General features: G+C 41.0%; 1 protein-coding gene across 1 annotated transcript in view; it reads left to right on the top strand.

Annotated features, from left to right (window-relative positions):
* WDFY2 (WD repeat and FYVE domain containing 2) overlaps positions 1-19,151 on the top strand; it is a 70,842-nt gene that overhangs the window by 33,596 nt on the left and 18,095 nt on the right. The window contains exons 2-4 of the mRNA XM_085324982.1: positions 958-1,025; positions 5,059-5,132; positions 11,121-11,175. Coding sequence (XP_085181108.1) covers positions 958-1,025; positions 5,059-5,132; positions 11,121-11,175 — 197 coding nt within the window. The remainder of the gene's footprint in view (positions 1-957; positions 1,026-5,058; positions 5,133-11,120; positions 11,176-19,151) is intronic.

Here is a 19,151-nt window from a genome sequence, read left to right as displayed (position 1 = left end):
CTTCAGAGATCAGATCAAAAGGAAGCAGATGATTCTGAGGACTGAAGTAATAAATAGTTAGAGACGTGMATGGTACGTCATGCCAGATTCTTGCCTCAGTTGCTGTGTCTCAAATGTTTGAAGGACATGGATGCRCTGCATACTTGTTGTATGACAGGCAGCTGCTAACACGGTACAGTTATGAGAAAACAAAAGTAATCCTGAGATGTGTTGAGAGGGTCTTCCAGCAGAGAAGAAACTACTGATGTCTCTGCACAGCAACCTGCACTGCTGCAGGGGGCTAATTGCCTCTATTTGAAAATGGCAGTTCCAAATGGATGGGGCTGGGAAGGACTGCCAGGCTGCCTATTGCCCTCATCATCCTCTTTAGAGAGGAAAGAAGAGTTTGGCTTCTTTAGCCTGATGCTGAAGAATGAGTATCTGATAGCGCTATAAGTACATTGAGCAGAAGGGAAGTTCCTGAAGTTAATGAACTTGTTGGTGAAAGTATAAATGGATTTAGTCACGGTAAATAGAATTTGAAAAGTTCAGAACTTTGTTCTTTTAGTCAGAAGTTTTCCTGAAGCAGAAAAAAATAACAGGCAGCAGATGGACCCAGGCCTGATGTCCCTGAAAGCAGGGAGAGGGATTCTGTGAAGTAGGAAGCTGGGCAGGCTGATGTAGGAGCACTTTGCTGGGCTTCTTGGTATGTCCTGAATCCTCATCTGAGAGGACTGAATGAACTGCAGTTCAGCTAAGATGTTGAGGCCTGCATGGTACCAAGGAAGAGGCTACTCTCATCACCTAACAGAGGTCTATCTGAAGGGCTTGCTGTAGGAATTTGCGTGTTTAATTCTCCTCTGAGCAAAATCATTTCACTTCAAGGATGGTCTTGTGCATTCATCATCACCACATTGTTTTCCTTCAGTTACTTTTTAGTTCTCCCTCACGTGCATATTGTGTTTTTTTCTTTTGTAGGACGGTTCGTGTCTGGCTAAAGAGAGACAGTGGGCAGTACTGGCCCAGCATATACCATGCGATGCCATGTAAGTAAAAGAGATGTTCATTTTCTGCTATGTATTTGCAGAATGGCTCTTCTCARTTTGATGAAGCTTCGTGTTTATGACCATTTCCAGGCTTGCCACTCCCCATTAAATACTCTACTTGAACAATCCTGTCGGCTGCTCTGAAGCTTTACCAAGTTGCATGTTAATACAAAATCCCCTCTCTTAAAATTTAATGTAAATTATATGATGCTTTAAATGCTTATGTCCTTTGTTATTATATCAAGTGCCAGTTACATTGTTTTTACAAGCATTTAATGCAGCACAGCCTTTACGTAGAGCAATTTAAATCAGATCCTATGCTCAAAGTGGGAAAAGGAAGCCTTTGGTGGGTGAGGTGCCCTTCTTTTACAGAAGGGCCCGATRTCAGGGAAGGTTTTCTGCACAGTACAGTCTTTTACCAATGTGCCAGTGTGCAACRCAAAATGGCAACATTGATATAAAGACCTCACAAGCTGGTGAAACTTGCAGTGAAGATGGGTGGGAATACCCTGAAATGGGCTAAATATGTGCTAAAAGGAAAGTGGGAAGAAGCAATAGAATAAGTGTAAGCAATGGCRTATTAGCACAGGGCAAGGTAAGGCAGTTTGGAAAGACGGATGGCACAGAATCTGCACAGGGAGAGTTCAGCAGCAGAGAGACCTGTGTGTGAAGAGTGAAGGGCAAAGAGAGGTAAAGGATGGGCTCTCAAGAGGTGTTAGCAGTAGAGCAGCAGCAGGAGACAAATATGATAGCAAGGGATGAGCACCAAATGCAAAAGCAGATCAGCAAAGGTTGGAGCTCAAAATGCAGCCTTGCATTCTGCTCAAATGGAGTCCATAAAGGTTTATAAGTCTGCAATATAAATCACTCTGCCCTTCTGCTTGCATGTGCTCAGTCCATTAAAATGCAGTGGTAAATGGTTTTATTTGATAAGAACTTAATGTCCAGTAGCTAATACTAGAGCAGAATATTAGACAGAGAAGGTAGATCTTCCAGTGAAGGAGCAGAATCTTTTTACTATGCTCAGATGTGGAAAACCAAGTGCTGGGTTAGTCCATCTTCAGTGAGCTGATGAACCTGCTGACCTTATGTCAGACAGATYGGGGAACATTTGCCCAGGCCCACTGAGATGTTGCCACTGTCTGGAAAAAGTAATATTTTAAGATAACACAACTATAGACAGATGGCATCTGTCTCCATGAAACAYAGATATAGCTGTGAAACAGTTCTGATTCCATGGCAACATAAACTTGGGGACTAGAGTGGCCATGGTGTTTGACTGCCTGCTCCAAGGAAGCATGGATTTGGTAAACAGAGGAGGATCCTTCTTCTTTTTTTGCCGTGGGTAAGCTTGTAAGAGTATGTCAAACCTTGAAGGTATTTTCTCTTCAATATTTTGCTCAAAAAGGRTATTAGAAACTACCTAGAGATGGTGGTTTCTGTGGAGCTCTGCCACAGTTACTAGCAGTGGCCTGAGGTTCTCTTAAACTGGCTAAAGAGGTTTGCTTTCCCCAGTCCAGCTGTTGTGAAATGGCTCTTGTAGCAACTCAGCATTGACACTTCTCTGTGTGTATTTCTCTTCTACTTCTGTCTACCTCTAACAGAGGGGACACACTATTGGGAACATGAAGTATATAATTGGATTATTCCTGCATAATTCAGTTTCCAAAGGCAAAAATTGGAGCGTCGGTGTGTATTTGCCCTGTATATAAGGGGAATTATACAGCCAAGCTTCTGCATCAGGAATATCCTGCCCAACCTCTGTAGCGACTATGGGGCACCTATTTTGTTCCAGTCTGAAATCCAAACCATAGCAAGGCACTGAAGTAGAGGGCCTTCAGAGTATTTTTCCTGGCWGTTATTTCCAAAGGATTTTAAATTTCATGAACTTGAGTACCCCACCATAACACACACACACTTTTTTCWCTCTCCTTTTAATGAGCCTAAGTGCTTATGTATCTGAATGTYATTGTCTAACTTTTACTAAAGCGTAAGCTGCTGCAGTCRTGTCACAACAAGTGGTATCACTTTAATTACATTAGTGTAGCTAGTATGGACATAATTTTAGTGYTGACATAATGATTTCTCCAAGAGTACATGTTACTGAAGAATTCCCTTAGGAAAATGATTATAGCAGGATAAGTGTCTTTCTACTGCTATGCTTATGTACACACGGATCTGGAGCACAAAAGTGCCTTTTTTTTTATTAGCCCATCTCAAGCAGCTGCTTGCACCTTTGTGTCTTAAGTGCTTCAAGCTATTTGGAAAAAGCATACTTCAAATAGCTAGTTTACCTGAGACATTTTCTGCAAGCTATTAATTGTCTTCAGAGATATTAGTAGTYCTTTCAGTGTATGCACAGTCTAGCATTTTAAAGCTAAAATACAGATTATGTCAATTCCAGCATTAATTGCCTTTAAAAAGATTTGATATTTACTCGAGCATTTTAAAGCTAAAATACAGATTATGTCAATTCCAGCATTAATTGCCTTTAAAAAGATTTGATATTTACTCTGTTTATGATTGTTTTTTCTTTGTTAGGTATTTTTTAATGTTCTCATTCCATTACAACACCACTGTCTGAGGAGAAGGTAAAACCAAAGAGTCAGGTTTACCTTTTCTGAGGAGAAGGTATAGAAAGGAGCACTTCGACACTTTTAGTAGCCCTAATTGAAGTGTTTTCATTCTAACAGTTCCCTTGAACTGAAGCCATTTCTCTGATTTAATTGAGTCAATCATTCCAGGAATGAAAGGAAAGAATAAAGAGAGCTGCCTGATGGGATGGGAGTCTGGTAGGCTTTCTGCTTGCTGTTGGTTATCCTGCAGGAAATGTTTGAAAAGGGAGTCAGTACAGAGGGTAGAACAATTTCTATTTAATAGCCAACATAGACTCTCCTTCTCTTCATATAGCTGTGCTGCCAACTAAACTAATGAGGATGATCTGCTGAGCTGACTGAACTGTTTAATCCTGAGTGAGGCATTATGCAAGCCAAGAATACACCAGATAGGCAGTACTGCAAAAGGAAGCACTCAAAGCTAACTAGTAACACTGCAAATAATCATAGTGGAGAATAGAGACCAAGAGGGGAAAAAATARAACTAAGAGCATATCAGTGTGTATATTTATCACAAGAATATAATTAAAAAAATGAAATTTGCTACTACAGAAGGGGTGAGAATCTGCCCCTCGCTACAGTTGGCAACTGCTACTAAAAACTTGTTACTGAAGTTTTCTGTTGGGACAGCAGGATGCCCAGCTGCATGCTGCTGTGTTAAAACAGTCCCTGCCAGCTGAATGCAAGTTCGGAGTTTCTCATTTAAACCAAGCATAACTCTTAAACTCTTTTTAGAAAATTCTGGCTTTTCACTGGCATGTGAGCCTCACCAGATTCTCAAGAGAGCGTAACACGACTTACTTGCATGCAATTTAAGAGTATATCCTGATRTTTATAGAAAAGTATTGGTGCAAGAAAACAATGTCTAGTTTTCAACAGACTTTTATTTTGGCCATAGTATAWGATTACTATAATAGTGTTGTCTATGGTGAAAATAGAGTAGGAGATGGTTAGACTCAGAGTCCTGACTGGCTGATACATCGATAACTACAAGTTAACTTTCTTACTCCAGGTATAAGATGCAAACATCTGATGTAATAAAATGTTTGATTTTATTGTCAGTAAAGTTCAGGCAAATATAGGAAACTAAGTTATTTTGCTAAGTAATCTCTCAGATTCATATTGAAATGTCTGGTATCTCTCATACCAAGATACCACGACTGCTCTTGTATGACATGCCTATTTTCAGATAACTTCAGCAAGAAAATAATGAAGGAACTGGAGCAAAAAGTAGAAGTTATTCCATATCCTAATAAGTAGGACTGAATGAATTACAAGAACACTTTTTTTAATGCTTGGAAGGGGCAAAATGATGAACACCACTGTAAAGCATGTTAGCTAGTTCTAGGCTTTCCAGAACTTCAAGATAATGAGGATCACGGTTTTGTTAACTTCATCAACATGTTCATTTTTTTCAGCTCCATGTTCATGCATGTCTTTTAACCCGGAAACCAGAAGGCTGTCCATAGGTCTAGACAATGGTACAATCTCAGTAAGTACATACAAAGATTTCTAGTTGAAATGCTTCCCTTTTGAGAAGTATATRTGTGATGTTGTGGTGAGGATATTTTTGTTAGTGTTTGGAAGAGATAAAGTTTACTGCTAGTAGAACTGAAGCTGCAGCATAGAAAATTGAAGTTTATTACAAAATTCATGCCAACTGCCACATAGATATTGAGCGGGGTTTGCAGTATTTATTAGACATCTAAACAAAATGACTTAATTTGCATATCTCTTAAAAATAAAAACACAGAAAAACAGCTGTTGTTTTATTAAATTTGAGTGCCTTATAAATCATACCATTCCAAAGTTTCCTGAAAGCAGCAATTTTAAGAGGAGAAAAATAATCTTCCAAGAGGCAGAAGGTAGATTTCAGTTCCAAATCTAGCTATTTTTCCAAAMTTTGTGGTTCAGATTTTATGTTTTCATCTCACTTCCTTCATAGGAGCTATTCCTAATTGGCAGTGCTGTTGTTGAAAAATTTGGTTCATTAATATCTAAGAGGATCTGTGTGCATGGAAAGGAAACAGACTATTAAAGCAGGAATCTGTCTTTTAGTGTAGAGACCGAGAGTAGCAGTTGACCTTATTCATTGGATCTGTCTTTGAGTTGACTGGCTAAGAGCTATATTACTTAGTAGAATAGACCTGTGGGTCAGAGAAATATTTTTCACTTTTGCCTAATCAATAGGCTCCACTTTCAGTTAAAGAATATTTTGCTGCCATTTCAGACTCCTGCTGCTGGTGTCTCTGCCTTACAGGCTTTATAACTAAATGAATTTGTTTGCAGGTTGACACATGGGCAGCTGTTTGCACTAAAGTCAGCCCGATATTTGGGAGAGGATGTATGACCCTTTTAGCTGTTGCCTGTGAGCTAAATCAAAGATGTGAAGGTTTTGACCTATAAAGCTATTAATGGCTCAGTAACGGAGATTTTTAGTGGCCATAGGAGATTTCTGCTTTTGTGTCTAGGCAACAGGAAGAGTGCCAGAGAATTCTCTGCACCTCTGAAATTCCCTCCTTCCCACTCTGTGAAATAGCTTTAATTTGCCAGTCCTGCTAGGCACATTTGTTGCACCAGCCTTTTGAGGAATGTAAAAGCAACTGTAAAGGAGAAGGTATTTAAATACTCTGGCTTGATGCAAGAGATGTGTCCTTTGTCTTCAGGGCATTTTGCCTTGATGAGTGGGAAGGTGCTTGAGTCTGAATGGAGTCAAATATTTTCCATTCTAAAGCTAAAGACAGTAAATGAAATATTCAGCTGGTAAACCAACATGTGACTTTGGGTAATTATTAGTCTATATTGCTGTGTCTATAGGCAGATCCTATCTGTTGCAAAGCTGTGGGTTTTTTTCCTTATTCTGAATACAAGCTTTTAGGGGGGAGGGCTTGTCTGTGCTGCTTGCTTTAGTCCCCACTACTGCAGGCAGCTGCATGGCAGTAGATTGTGCAGAACATCTGCTCCACAAACTTCCACAAGTTCACATCCCTCTGTAGCACCCTAAGACTTGTAAAAAAAAGCCAGAAATGTAATGTGCTGTAAGAAGTTGTGGAGGAGTGGAGGGGAGAAGAGAAAGGGTACCCGCTTGCCATATTGAGGTGCTAAAAAGCACTCCGAGGTACTCAAAAGCAGGCTGCAACCACTTTCCAGAGGAAGGGGAAATTTTTCCCTCTTGGGCACAAATATGATGATCAGTTTAGCACAGGAAAATACAAGCAGGGTACTCTAACCACAAAATAAGAGAACTGACTGCCTTAGGGCACTCACTTTTAACTCTGTGACCTCAGAGGAAAGTACAGGTAACTTCTGCTAGTAGTCTCAGTATTTGGTAATTGGTCATCTGTTCCATACACTTCTGGTAACACTCAGCATCATTGTGTAAGCTGGGTGCAGGATAAAAAAGCTCTATACTGACATTCTGCACCTTCATTTTGACTGCATAAACAGAAAGGACTCCTGGAAAGGGCTCTAAGCTCATACAGTTCTCACATGAGTGCCACATAACACAGTACAGGAAAGTAAGGTTTTTACTTTCAGAAGTAAATGGGGATAAGTAAGCRGAACAGCATTTTTCTTTTGCATGAAGTTTTTGATGGCTTTTGGTTATAAGCCTGGCACCTCAGAAGTGCGGATGGTACATTTCWGGAAGGACGGGAAGCTATGCTATTGTCAAAGAAAGATGTTCCAACAGTAACCTTGAGGTGAGCTTTTGTGCCCCACTTTTTCTATGTGAAACATGGTAACAACAGGGTGACAATTTTTGGTTCTGCAAAGGTACAGTAAGAGATTGTTTTCAGCCTTTTGTAGCTTCTCTTCAAGAAGGCTACACAAACATTTGTGCAGAATAATAGACTTTTTTGAGTGAAAGATTGTCAATCTTCTTGCTTGATGAGCAGGGGTACCTAAAGCAAAAAAAAAAAAAAAAAAAGTGGTCTTTCGGTCTTTCTTACACTTTGCAATGCCATTTTAAGAAGCAACAGCATGTCTGTAATTTTATGTCTTAGCAACTGTCTTTTTGAAGCCAGAATACTTTTCTGTGGTCATAAACCCCTTGGTCGTAAGTGGAGGAAAGAATGTTTTAATCTCTCAAATACCACACAGAAAAGCAATAGAGGAAAGGTCTTTCAGTTGTAGTAGTCAGGGGATTTCCACAGCTGAGATAAGAATCCTTACCTAACTTTATCCATCTGAAAGTTAGCTTCCTAGAAAAAATTAATCATTAGGCTCTGCAGCCATAAGGTAGAGGTGATTTGCCCTTAGGGATTTCCATGTTACTTACCCTAGAAACTGTCTTAGAATGGCATGAGTATCTCTCCCTATTCCCTATGGAAGGAACTGGGGGATTTAGCTTTTATGTAGCTGAAGCCAGATGAAATTATTTTTTTTTCTCTGACCATGCTTGTTCAGACAGTTATTGCACACTCTGAACTGAGCAACAAGGAAAATAGACCATCAGGGCTGCCTCTTCAGACTTCTTCTTTGGAGATGATACTTACTAAATAGATTCATCTTCCACATCACTTAACCTTGCAGATGTCCACAGATTTGGCCATAAACAGCACTTTGAATACCTTTGATTGAGTTAGGCTCTACCTGATGGTATGCACCCTTCCTCCTTGCCCCTGTAGCAAGATTAATATTTTTATCTTCAAGAAAACTACATCATATTTTATGTCCTCTTCCAATTTTTGTATTGTATAAAGTGAAAACACTGTAATAATTTTACATAGCTTTCTTTGCAASGGGAATAGATTCAGACTATGCTAGTAAATTTGAGAGTCTTCATCTRTCCTCCTCCAGTTCTCTTGCTAGTTGGTTGTTCTCTGGAAGACATGGGGAGAACGCTGTCAATTGCTCGAGTTAATAGGACAAAGCCAAGCCTCTAGGGAGATCCACCCCATGCTTTCAAAATGGCATGGTCTATCCATGGTAATCTTTCCCTGTTCTGATAAAAAACAAGCACTGACTGAGTCAAGTGGGTGACCTCAGCCTTTCTAGCTTGTTAAGAAGAACCAAACAGCTGTCTAATGTGAACTGAGTGTCAAGAGCTCTGAGAGGCACAAAGTATCTATGTATGGAAGGATAAAAACCTCTTTCTGTTGGCAGGATGTTTTTAAGAAACGTAGTCGACGTTTTTGTAGTGCAGATGACACAATGTATGTGCAATAGGGCATGAATTTCTTGAGCAAGGTGCCCTGTGTTAAAATACCTGTCCATTGAAGCAATTAATACATTTGGCCTTGAGAGGGATAGGGGAATAAATGAAATGAAAGAACATGTGATGGTGTAAAGGGAAACATGAAGTAAAAGGACTGGAGAAAGATTAGAAAATGCAAAGAAGGAAGTACATCTCGAAGTAACACATGCTTTAAAAGGAGGAAAGGAAAAGCAAGATTTTTTTTTTTTTTTTTTTTTTTTTTTTGTGTCCAGTATTCAGGTTAATGGAACTGAATTTATTTTGTAATGTGTTAAAGACTCTTGAACCAGTTCTTTCCTTTATCTCTTTAGGGAAAGTGGTGTGTCGATAGTAAACACACGTGGTTTTTATTTAAGCATATATAGGTAATCAATMCTTGGGTAAACCTTAGTATTCCAGTTGTGCTTGATTCTATGCATTATAGTTAAATAGAGAGATTCAAAAGCCTTTTCAGACTTTCACTGAAGATGTCTTAATAGGATGGTCATGTCAAATTTAATATTGACAAAATGCCAAAGAAAGATGAGAATGCAAACTACATTCTCCCTCCTGCTGAAGTCTGGTCACCTGTATTTGTGTGCCACCRCAATGAAGTTCGGGTTAGTACCAGGACATCTGAATTGGTGGCAAAGGCAGACATATTCCCCTACTGTGTCCAGCAGTTAAAACTGTTTCTCTTCAGTTAACAACAGCAGAAAGTTAATGGTCTGATAACAAAAGATCTTTCTTCAAGTGGGCATTGTAGTAAAGCATTTTATGTGGTGTTTTAGGATTCTTCAGGCAATGGTTAATGAAAAACACTTTTCCCCATAAGCAGATAGGGAGATATAGCAGATCTTTAACGCTTCATGATTTTTAGAGTCAAGATAACCCTGGTATAGAAATCTAGCTGACTTAATTGATTTGTTACTGCTGTTCAAATAACACTCCTCTGTAATCTTCAGCTGCCAGGACGTAGCTAATATGAGGCAGATTAGAGCAAAGGAACAGAAGATGAAGTAGATCAATTCCTGAGAACATATCTATAATCAGCTTATGAGCAGAAATGACCAGAGCATTTATGTGTAGTTTGTTATAAATTATTAATATGATATGTCTTTGGACTCCTTGTTTTTTCCTATGTTTCTCTCAGTATTTAGTGTATGTATGTAGATACCTGACTGTGGTTTGAAAACCAATTCATGTGATGGTGCTGCAGAGCCCACCTTCTGCCTAGATACTCGCTCCAGAGTAATGTTGCAGGAGTTTTGTTGTGACCATTCAGTTTCCCTGCTTTGAGGAACTCTCCTCTTTGAAATAAGCAGCAGGGATACCCAGGTGCTCATTCAGTTTAATCATACGGGGTTTTTCCAAGAGTCGAGGCTGCCTCACAGACTGTTAGCTGCTGGTTTTCATTATATCTTTGGTCGAAAGTCAGATCAGCAGTTAAACAGCAGCTCAAGGGCAGCAGGACTGCATAGGTGTGCTCTTCCCCGGCCGTGGGAGCGAGCCACGCTGGGCTGAGCCAGGCTGAGTCACACCACCAGGCAGCAGAGTTTATCCTAAACCACACTCTGTGCCCACACACAACTGCTTGTTAGCCACAAGGAAGCAGTAGTGAAGCAAGAAAGTCTGTTTCTRAGATTCTAGAATAAATATTAACCAATAGTGGGATCAAATCAAGTGAAAGTCCAGATTTAGTATTAGCCTGAACTGCAGAGAGACTTAAGTTGATCAGAAATCTTACATGTGCTCCCGTGATGGATCATGGGCATGTAGTTTGGGCTAAGAGGCTTCAAGGTGCTCTTACATTTTTAAGTTGAATTTTTGAAGTGTTTGATTTGGGGTGTGAGGCATGCAAACATGCAYACGTACATGCACACATGTGTGTACACATACCTGCACACACTTACGTGCACATGCAGATTTCTGCCCAGGCTGTCCTGAGGAATTGGGTGTTTGGTGTGTGCTGGATTTCATGTCTCTCATTTTGTGGTAGGTTGGCTCAGAGCTAGTCATTTCTGTGGGCTTTTCTGAGGGTTTTCTTTTTTTAATAGTTCCTTTTTTATCTCCATTGTGTTCAGAAGCACTCTTGATGTTGTGTCTCAGCAGTTTTAAAAAGTGAAATAATTTGATTGTTTAGATGGAGGTACTCAAAATTAACAAATGTATAGACAGTGTTGTGGTTAAAAGGAAGAGAGAACTTACATTGGTAACAAATTCAAATGAAAACATTCTCAAACACTTTACATCTCTAAGCACAGTTTCTTTGCTGTTTTTTCTTCTTTTTTTCYCCTGCTCCAGGAATTCATTTTGGCAGAAGACTACAACAAGATGACACTCGTAAAAAGTTACCAGGGTAAGAGCTGTGATCAGTGTTAATTAGTTGACATTGTCATCGTTTTATTTTTAATATTCTCTAAAGGAATGTGAATGGAGACAATTCTCCTTTAATGTGATTGATTTTCTTTAACTAACATAGATACTGGTTTTATCAGTAGATCTTGATACATCTTGATGCATCTATCAGTAGATAATATCATAGTAGAAGGTCAAGAAATGCTAATCCATACCTTTCCTTGTTCTGATATTCCCTAATGCAATGTTTTAAGAAACCTAGCTATTTATCCTTGTTAAAAGTGTAAAGAACACTGCACTGGTGATAAGTRTTGTTACAAAAGTAACAAATATGTGCTACAGTCTGTTCTCTCTCTCTTGCTGTTAGACTAAGAGATAGAACCATGTGATTTGCTAAGCATTATGCTTCTGTATGGAAGCCTCTGACATGTTGCCTTGACATTTCTCACATACGTTTTAAAATATGTATTTATTCATATATTTAAGTTCTATACCTTGAAAGGCTGAGAGGATAATTTAAATCTCCAAATGAAGGCTCTGGGGCTCACTTTGTTACATTTGGATTATATATAAAGAGAATCTTGATTTCACAGAACATGATAAAATGTTTCTGCTTTTAAGTGTTTTATTTCAGCTCTTTCATGAATGCCTGGTTSGTTGTAAAATCAAGCTAGAAAGCCTAAATCATTTATTAGCTTGTGAGAACTGGGCAAAAATACCAAAAGATGATTAAATATCTTAAATAAGATTGCTGCATTCTTGCTTCATAAATCTTTAGTATCTGAATTTGTGATTGTTCTGCAGTCACAAATGTTTGACCCACCTAGGTTACATCTTTTAGATATAACAGAATCATAGAATAACAGAACGGTCCTACTGACTCTTCTATACTTCCCTTTGTAATTGRCTTATCCATTTGCCTGCTTGGTTCGGTACTGCAGTCTAATCACACTGATTAGATTGATTAGGCAGAAGGGTGAGCTAAAATCTTTTTTTTTCTTCTGCATCTTTGACCGTCATAGTACATTTATAGTCTGAAATATCGTGTAAATAAATGTCATGCTGTTCCTAAASTGATCTTCAAGCACTTCTATTTGCTGCAATTTCTGCAGAGTGATACAATAGTGAGAGTAGATAGTAAATGCTCTTGCTTTCCTTGAATTTTTTCAGAAAACAAATGGAAAGGAACAACTCTTTGTAAGATACTGGATGTGTCTTTGGAGCTTAGTGCACAGCACAGGCTGTTTTTAGGTGCAGGACCTCCTTGTGGCCCACCTGGTTTGCTGCACAGAGCTTATCTGCAATGCCAGTGTGGAGGTAGGGGGTTTCGCCTGGTGAGACTGATCTGGAGGCACAGACTGCCATGGAAGATTGTCATGCCAGTTTGCCTAGAAGGACTAGGGTGCCATGTAGCCCACCCTGCAGGTAAAGGGGAAAAGAAGGTACTGAAGCATGGAGTAGGACGTGCCAATTCTAGGGTCCTTTAGGAGTGATTGCTCATGGGACATATGTACACATCTACAAGAATAGGATTCCATGCATTTCCAACACCAATACATTATTAGGTGATCACTGTCAAAATAAAAAAACTTTTTATAGAATACTCCAAAAGTTGAACCTTGATCTATTTCATTTGGCCTTTGAACTTAAGCTCCTCATTAGTGATTGCAAATGGTCACAAGTGAAGGAGGTAGAACTCAGGTTACGTATCTCAGAGGTGAAGCCTCTGCTGGTCTGAGCACCTTTCTTGCCAAGCTTTTGAGACAGAAGGCTGAAAATTTTGGGAAGGGAGAACCAGACCCTTTTCAGTGGTTCCCGGTGATAGGACTAGAGGCAACAGGCACGAACTGAAACRCAGGAAGTTCCATGTGAACATAAGGAAAAAGTTCTTTACTGTGAGGGTGACAGAGCACTGAAATAGGTTGCCGAGGAGATTGTGTCTCCTTCTTTAGAGATATTCAAAAGCCATCTGGACACAGTCCTGGGCAACATGCTCTAGGTGACCCTACTTGAGCAGGCAGATTGGACTTGATGATCTGCAGGGGTCCTTTCCAACATCAACCATTCTGTATGATTCTGTGGTATGGCAGTTTTGCCCAGGTGGCCAGGCAATTGACTGTGGCAGCTCACTCAAGGTCTGTAGACCAGCTTTACATAAAATTAAAAAAAAAAAAAAAAAAAAAAGATGGCTGTGTTCTTGATCCTCTGCTACAGTGTGGCAGATGTGCTGCTTTACAGAGCATTGCAGATCTTTAGATATATCGTGGAAAACTGCTATGGGCCATCCCACCGAAGAACCCCGTGAGTTCACATGGCATCTCCCAAATAKTGGACAACAGAGGATCCTAATGAGGGTCTGTTAACATTGTTGGAGAGCCAGTGCAACTGACCGCAGTCTGAACAAGAATCACTTCCTTATTAGACTGCCTCTGTCAGCATGGGAGAACTTTTGATAAGTGTGGTTTTTTCCTGGCAGGACTCCCAGRTGATATGTTAGAAATTTTTATCTGAAAGCTGTGAACTTATTTGAAGAGACACTCATGCCCAAAACAAGACGTGGTTCCAGGTGTTCTAGCCCAAATCATGACTTTTCATTGATCCTTTCACAGTAATGTTGTGGGTATGCAGTTATTTTCTAAATTCATTTATATATAGTGCCAGCCCTCCTCTCCCCTGCTCTCTCACCACTGGCATTTCAGTGTGCACCTCCTGGCTGCAGTTCTTTTTCTCTAGGCTCAGCCCTTCCTTCTGCTTGCCGACCTGCTCTTTGCACAGTGCTTGCTGCTTCTTTCCCTTAGCAGGATTGCAGACCCCCTGCTCCCTCCCACCCTCCTGCAGCAGATGGACCGGCTCCCTCCTGTCTGCTGCTTCTCTACCTCTCATACAGCATAATCTTCCCACACACACGTGTGCTTCCTTCTTCAGCTGGCTTGCACAGATCTGCTTTCAGCTGGTGCTTGCTGTGTGGCTTTCCCCACACTGTGACCACATTCCCCCTCCATCCCCTTTCTTCCTTCTGCTATTGTTGCACCAAGCTGCTTTGGAAGTGTTCTGCTTTTTTTTCTGCAAACAGATGGTGATCAAACCTTCTGCTGATGAAGGACCAGCTTTTTGTTTGCTGGTTCATATCTTCAATCCTGTCTTAATCCTAGGGCCCAGACCCCTTCCTTGCTCTGGTATCAACTTCAGCCCTTATGAAATTCTCCTTCTTTAAGCCTTATGTGGGTCAAATTCRCTCAAAATGACAAATGGCTCTCTACATGCATGTGTTCTTTCTTTCCTCCCTTACTTAGGTAACYTCAACTGTGCTCTTTTACCTGGTTCAGATATTTCTGGCATCAGCACATGTGTAGTGGTACCAGATAATGTGTGCAGCACTTGCAGATGGGCAGCAGAGTGCTAAATGGAAGCTCTTTTGGGGGGAGGGAGTATAAGAAAGTTAGCACCCCTTGCACTTATATGGTTAGGCATGTTTTAATTTCCTTAATGTCTACTGCTTACTTAACAGCAGATGGAACAAACCCTGAATTGCTTCATCACCCACAGATAGTACTCTTAGCAAAAGGTACAAGCCCTGCCTTTCAGAAGAAGATTCAGGAGTAGATGTCCAAGCACAGGGCCAAGAGAGACTTTGATACATTGCAGAAAGGCATATAACAACATTCCAGAAATAGCAGAATTACCAAGCAGACTATGGGTCTAGGTTAGAGTAAGTAGAAATAGAAGAGATGATTAAAAAGAGTATTTTGGTAAACAAACTCATTTTTAAACCTAAAACACACCCAGAAACAAACTAGATTTCATAGGATAAAAGATAATATCTGAGAATTTTATTCACATGACCCCTGCTGTCATCATCACCTTCTATGATAAATCTAGAGCTATAATCTCTGATTTTGAGACCTTCTGTGGTATCCCACCAGAGGCTACAGTAGGCTAGAATGCTGCAAGAAGAGGTCAGTTGCAGACCAGTCCTGCTAAAACGTCTCCCTACATCAGAGCAGAGATTGTGGTGGTCACAGCAGATACTTAGCTATCTGCAAAGTGTTTAGTATGATTGGACCTAGCATGTCCCGCTAAATTCTCAAAGGAAGTCTTCCAGATGCACAGTTCATATCTCAGTGGTGCACAAAATGCAGCTGAAATGATGAGATGGTCCATCAGCATCTGGGCAGAGCTACATAATGCAGCAAGAAAGTGGCTGTGCTACACTAACCACAGTGTAGATGGGCATAGAGCCTCCATTTTTTACTTTCTTCCTGTTCCAAAAAGTACTTAAAATGTTGCATTTAACTTTTAGGAATTCCCATTTAATTTTGGAATATGCAGGCATTGTGGTTTATATCCATATACCCTGTGAATCTGAGTCCATGAATCTCCTCTGTTCCTTCACCAAAGTCTCTGCTATTTTCAAGTTCTATTCCGGGGGATCAGTGTAATCATATAAACGCTGCAATGGGCATCTAATGGGCATATGGATGCCAGCAGTGGCAACTGCACAGCTGGGAACACCTTGCATAGAGAAGTCATRAATAATTTCATCTACATCTAGATGGATAATGCTGAGAGAAAGCACATGGATAATTGCTTCAGATACCTCCATTACATCTTCTCTATTGTACATTGGTCAATGCCAAACTATTTCCATGATAAAAAGGAACAGGTTTCTGAAACTTTGTCCTGTGCCAGTACTGCTCTGCTGCTGGCCTACCAGCATAATGCTCTGAAAAGCCCCCTCATAATGTTCTCATGCTCAATTTTGTATGCGCCACTCATTCCTTGACCTCTGCTCACACTGCGATCCCAGTCTGTGCTCATCAGCCTTGCTCGCTGACTGCAGGCAGCAGCTAGGTTTCCAGACAACCTGGACCTCTGGCTGAAGAAAATTATATACTGAAATACTAATAGCTAATGGATGCCTTTAAAAGGGTCTGTTCATGAAAGACCAGCTGCCATCGTGTTGCCCTCTCTGACTGTAGCAGAATTCTTCTGGCTGGGCATATATAAATGTGATGCTGAGAACTGGCATTGTTGAAGCAGAAGTGAAGTCTGTCTCAGCACTGCAGAAAGTTGAGCAGGCATGGCAGAAGGCCAGCATGGAAGAACAAAGAACTGACTGAGCTGAAAGGTAGCGAGAAGCACATAGATGGTGGAAGCAAAGTTGGACTACTTGGGAGAAACACAGTGATGCTACCTGAGTTTACAGGGATAAAATTTGGAAAGCTAAGGCTGAGCCATAGTTGAAACTAGTGAGGACGTGAAGGGCTTCAATAGATGTGTCCAAAATGAAGGAAAGACTAATAAAAATGTGGTTCTACTGCTTAGTGAGGCTGGGGTACCTAGTAACAAAGGACATGGAGAAGGCTACGGTACTAAATGACTTTTTCCCCTCAGTTTTTACTGGTAAAGTCTGCCCTCAGGCCTCCGAGATCCATGCACCTACTGGGAGAATCCATGGGAGTAAAACAGTACTCACATTAGGGAAAGATCAAATTACAGAAGGCTTAAACCAGCTGGACTTGCATAAGTCCATGGGTGAACATGGGATACACCCAAGGGTGCTGAGGAAGCTGAACAGGATCATTGCAAGGCTGCTGTTTGTCATCTTCAAAATGGTATGGCAATCAGGGCAGGTATCTGATGACTGGAAAAAAGCAAATGTCACATCTGTTGTCAGGAAGGACCAGAAGAAGGTTCTGGGAACTACACRCTGATCAACCTCACATCAGTCTCTGAGAAGGTTAAGGAGCAAATCCTTCTGGAAGCCATTTCCAGGCACCTGAAGAGCAAGAAAGTGATTGCTAACAGCCAGCATGGATTTACCAAGGGCAAATCTGGCCTGCCCAGCCTGATTGCCTTATTTGATGAAATGACTCTCCCTATGGACAAGGAAAGAGTACTGGATGTTTTCTTTGATGTCACCAAGGCTTTTGACAATGTCTGCCAAGTAACCTTGTAWCTAAACTGTGAAGGTGTGATATGAGCTGGTGGACAACAAATGGGAGGAATGCCATCCTGATAATTGGGCTCAAAAGGTAGCGATCAACAGTATGACATCCATCTGGTGGCTGGTTACTAGTGGCTTCCCTCAGGGGGTCAGTGCTGGGGCCAAAGCTATTTGATGTTTCTATTAACAGCCTGGATGATGGGATTGAGGGTGCTCTCCACCAGTTTTCAGATGATCCCAAATGGAGAGAAGTTGATACATGGGAAGGATGGCTGCTSTTCAGAGGGATTTAACAGGTGAGGGCTCTATTAGCACAAGCACAGCTRCCACGTTGAGGGAAGCGACTCTTCCCCTCTTTGAGCATTAGTGAGACCGTATCAGGAGACATGCGTCCAGTTTTGGGCTCCTAGCACAAAGAAGTCATCACTGTCCTGGAGGGCCATGAGGATGACTAGGGAGGTGGGGCATATAAGGAGAGGCTGAGAGTGCTGATWTTGGTCAATTTTAAGAAGAGAAGGCTGAGATGAGTCTTACTGCTGTTAATGGCCCCAGAATGGGAGTTGTAGAAACAGCAGTGCCAGGCTCTTTTTGGCAATGTGCAGTGAAAAAACAAGAGGCAGTGGACAGAAATTGTAGCAGGGAAAAAATCTCATTAGATATTAGGGATTTTTCTTTCTCCATGATGGTGGTCAACCACTGGATCAGATATCCTGGAGAGACTGGAGAGTGTCCTTGCTTGGAGATAAAGGAAACTCCCCTGGACATGCCTTGAACAACCTCATCATGGTGGCCTGCTTTGCCCCTCCTCTGTCAAAGAGATGCAAGGGCCTGACCATAGCACTGCTGGTGCATGTGAGCCCCTGAAACACATGTATGGGCCCTCCAGGTCCTTGGACCAGCACACTTGTGCTGTGGCCGTTCCCACAGGGCACCACTCCACCAACTAGCATAGATCCTCCCAGGGAGACCCACCAATAGCTGAAGAGAAGCACTAGTCAACCTTGCGGTGGCTGAACTTTTTCAAGAGAAGAAATCTGGAAGGCTGGGGAGGAGAGAGGTTGTTTAAACAAACTGCAGTTACTGCTAGGTAGTTCCCATCCCTATCTTGATTACAAACCTGGAGTTTAAAAGTGTGTGGAAACAAAGGCCATAATCTGAGCTCTGCTGCGGGTAAGGGTAAAAGCATCTGGCGAAGTTCAAGTCTTACACTGTAAACTGGTCCTGCTCTGAATCAGAGTTATAGAGACCTGTGTCAATGCATATATTGACTTTGGCCCTCGGGGAATCCAAGTTTAAAAGGTGGTGTGGATCAATGACAGATGTCAGCTTGTGCAGGCCTTACTACAACTRATTCCCTTTGTAGGATTTGAACATGATTCTACTCTGTTCTTTAAATTTGTATAGGGTAGGCAGCAACCTTTCCGTATTGTTCTGAGGAATTTGACTCTGTGTTTCAGAGGGAGGCTTTGGGGTAGTTTTTAAGCTTCCAAAGCTGTTTAATCTTTCCAGCATGTCAGCTTTTACACAAACAAATACAAGGTGGCTGCTTTGTATGGTACATATTTCTGGATCCCAGAACAGTAATAAACCAGTAGGCCTGTAGATTGAGGAATATGGCTTTCCCCGGTAAATTACAGCTGGGAACAATTCTACATGTCTTTCAAACCACTTTTTTTTTTTAAAAAAAAAAAATGTCAGCTCACTCAGCACTTCACCAGCAAACCCGCTGGTCATTCATACAAAAAATCCTCTGTAAAAGTATGAGTTCTACTACTTTAATGAAAAGCTTTTGATGGCTTTATTTAGGTAGTAGTAGAAATGTATTCATTCAGCTATTTTATTCATCTCACCCAGCTGTGATCTTTGTGAGCTTTTTTTTTTTTTTCCATTTTTTTTTTACAGTTCACATGCAAGACTAAAACTTTCGTTTGGTGTAAGGTTGTGTCCATGCTGTAACTCCTCAGTCAGCTAGGGTGCTRCCACAGTCCTCAACCCAGATCCACCAGAGCTCACAGGGGGAGAAGTGGCAG

This window comes from Rhea americana, unplaced genomic scaffold, assembly GCF_003343005.1.
Source record: "Rhea americana isolate MKP2758 unplaced genomic scaffold, rheAme1 scaffold_95, whole genome shotgun sequence".
Taxonomy (NCBI): domain Eukaryota; kingdom Metazoa; phylum Chordata; class Aves; order Rheiformes; family Rheidae; genus Rhea; species Rhea americana.
This window is presented reverse-complemented; position numbering and strand designations above follow the sequence as displayed.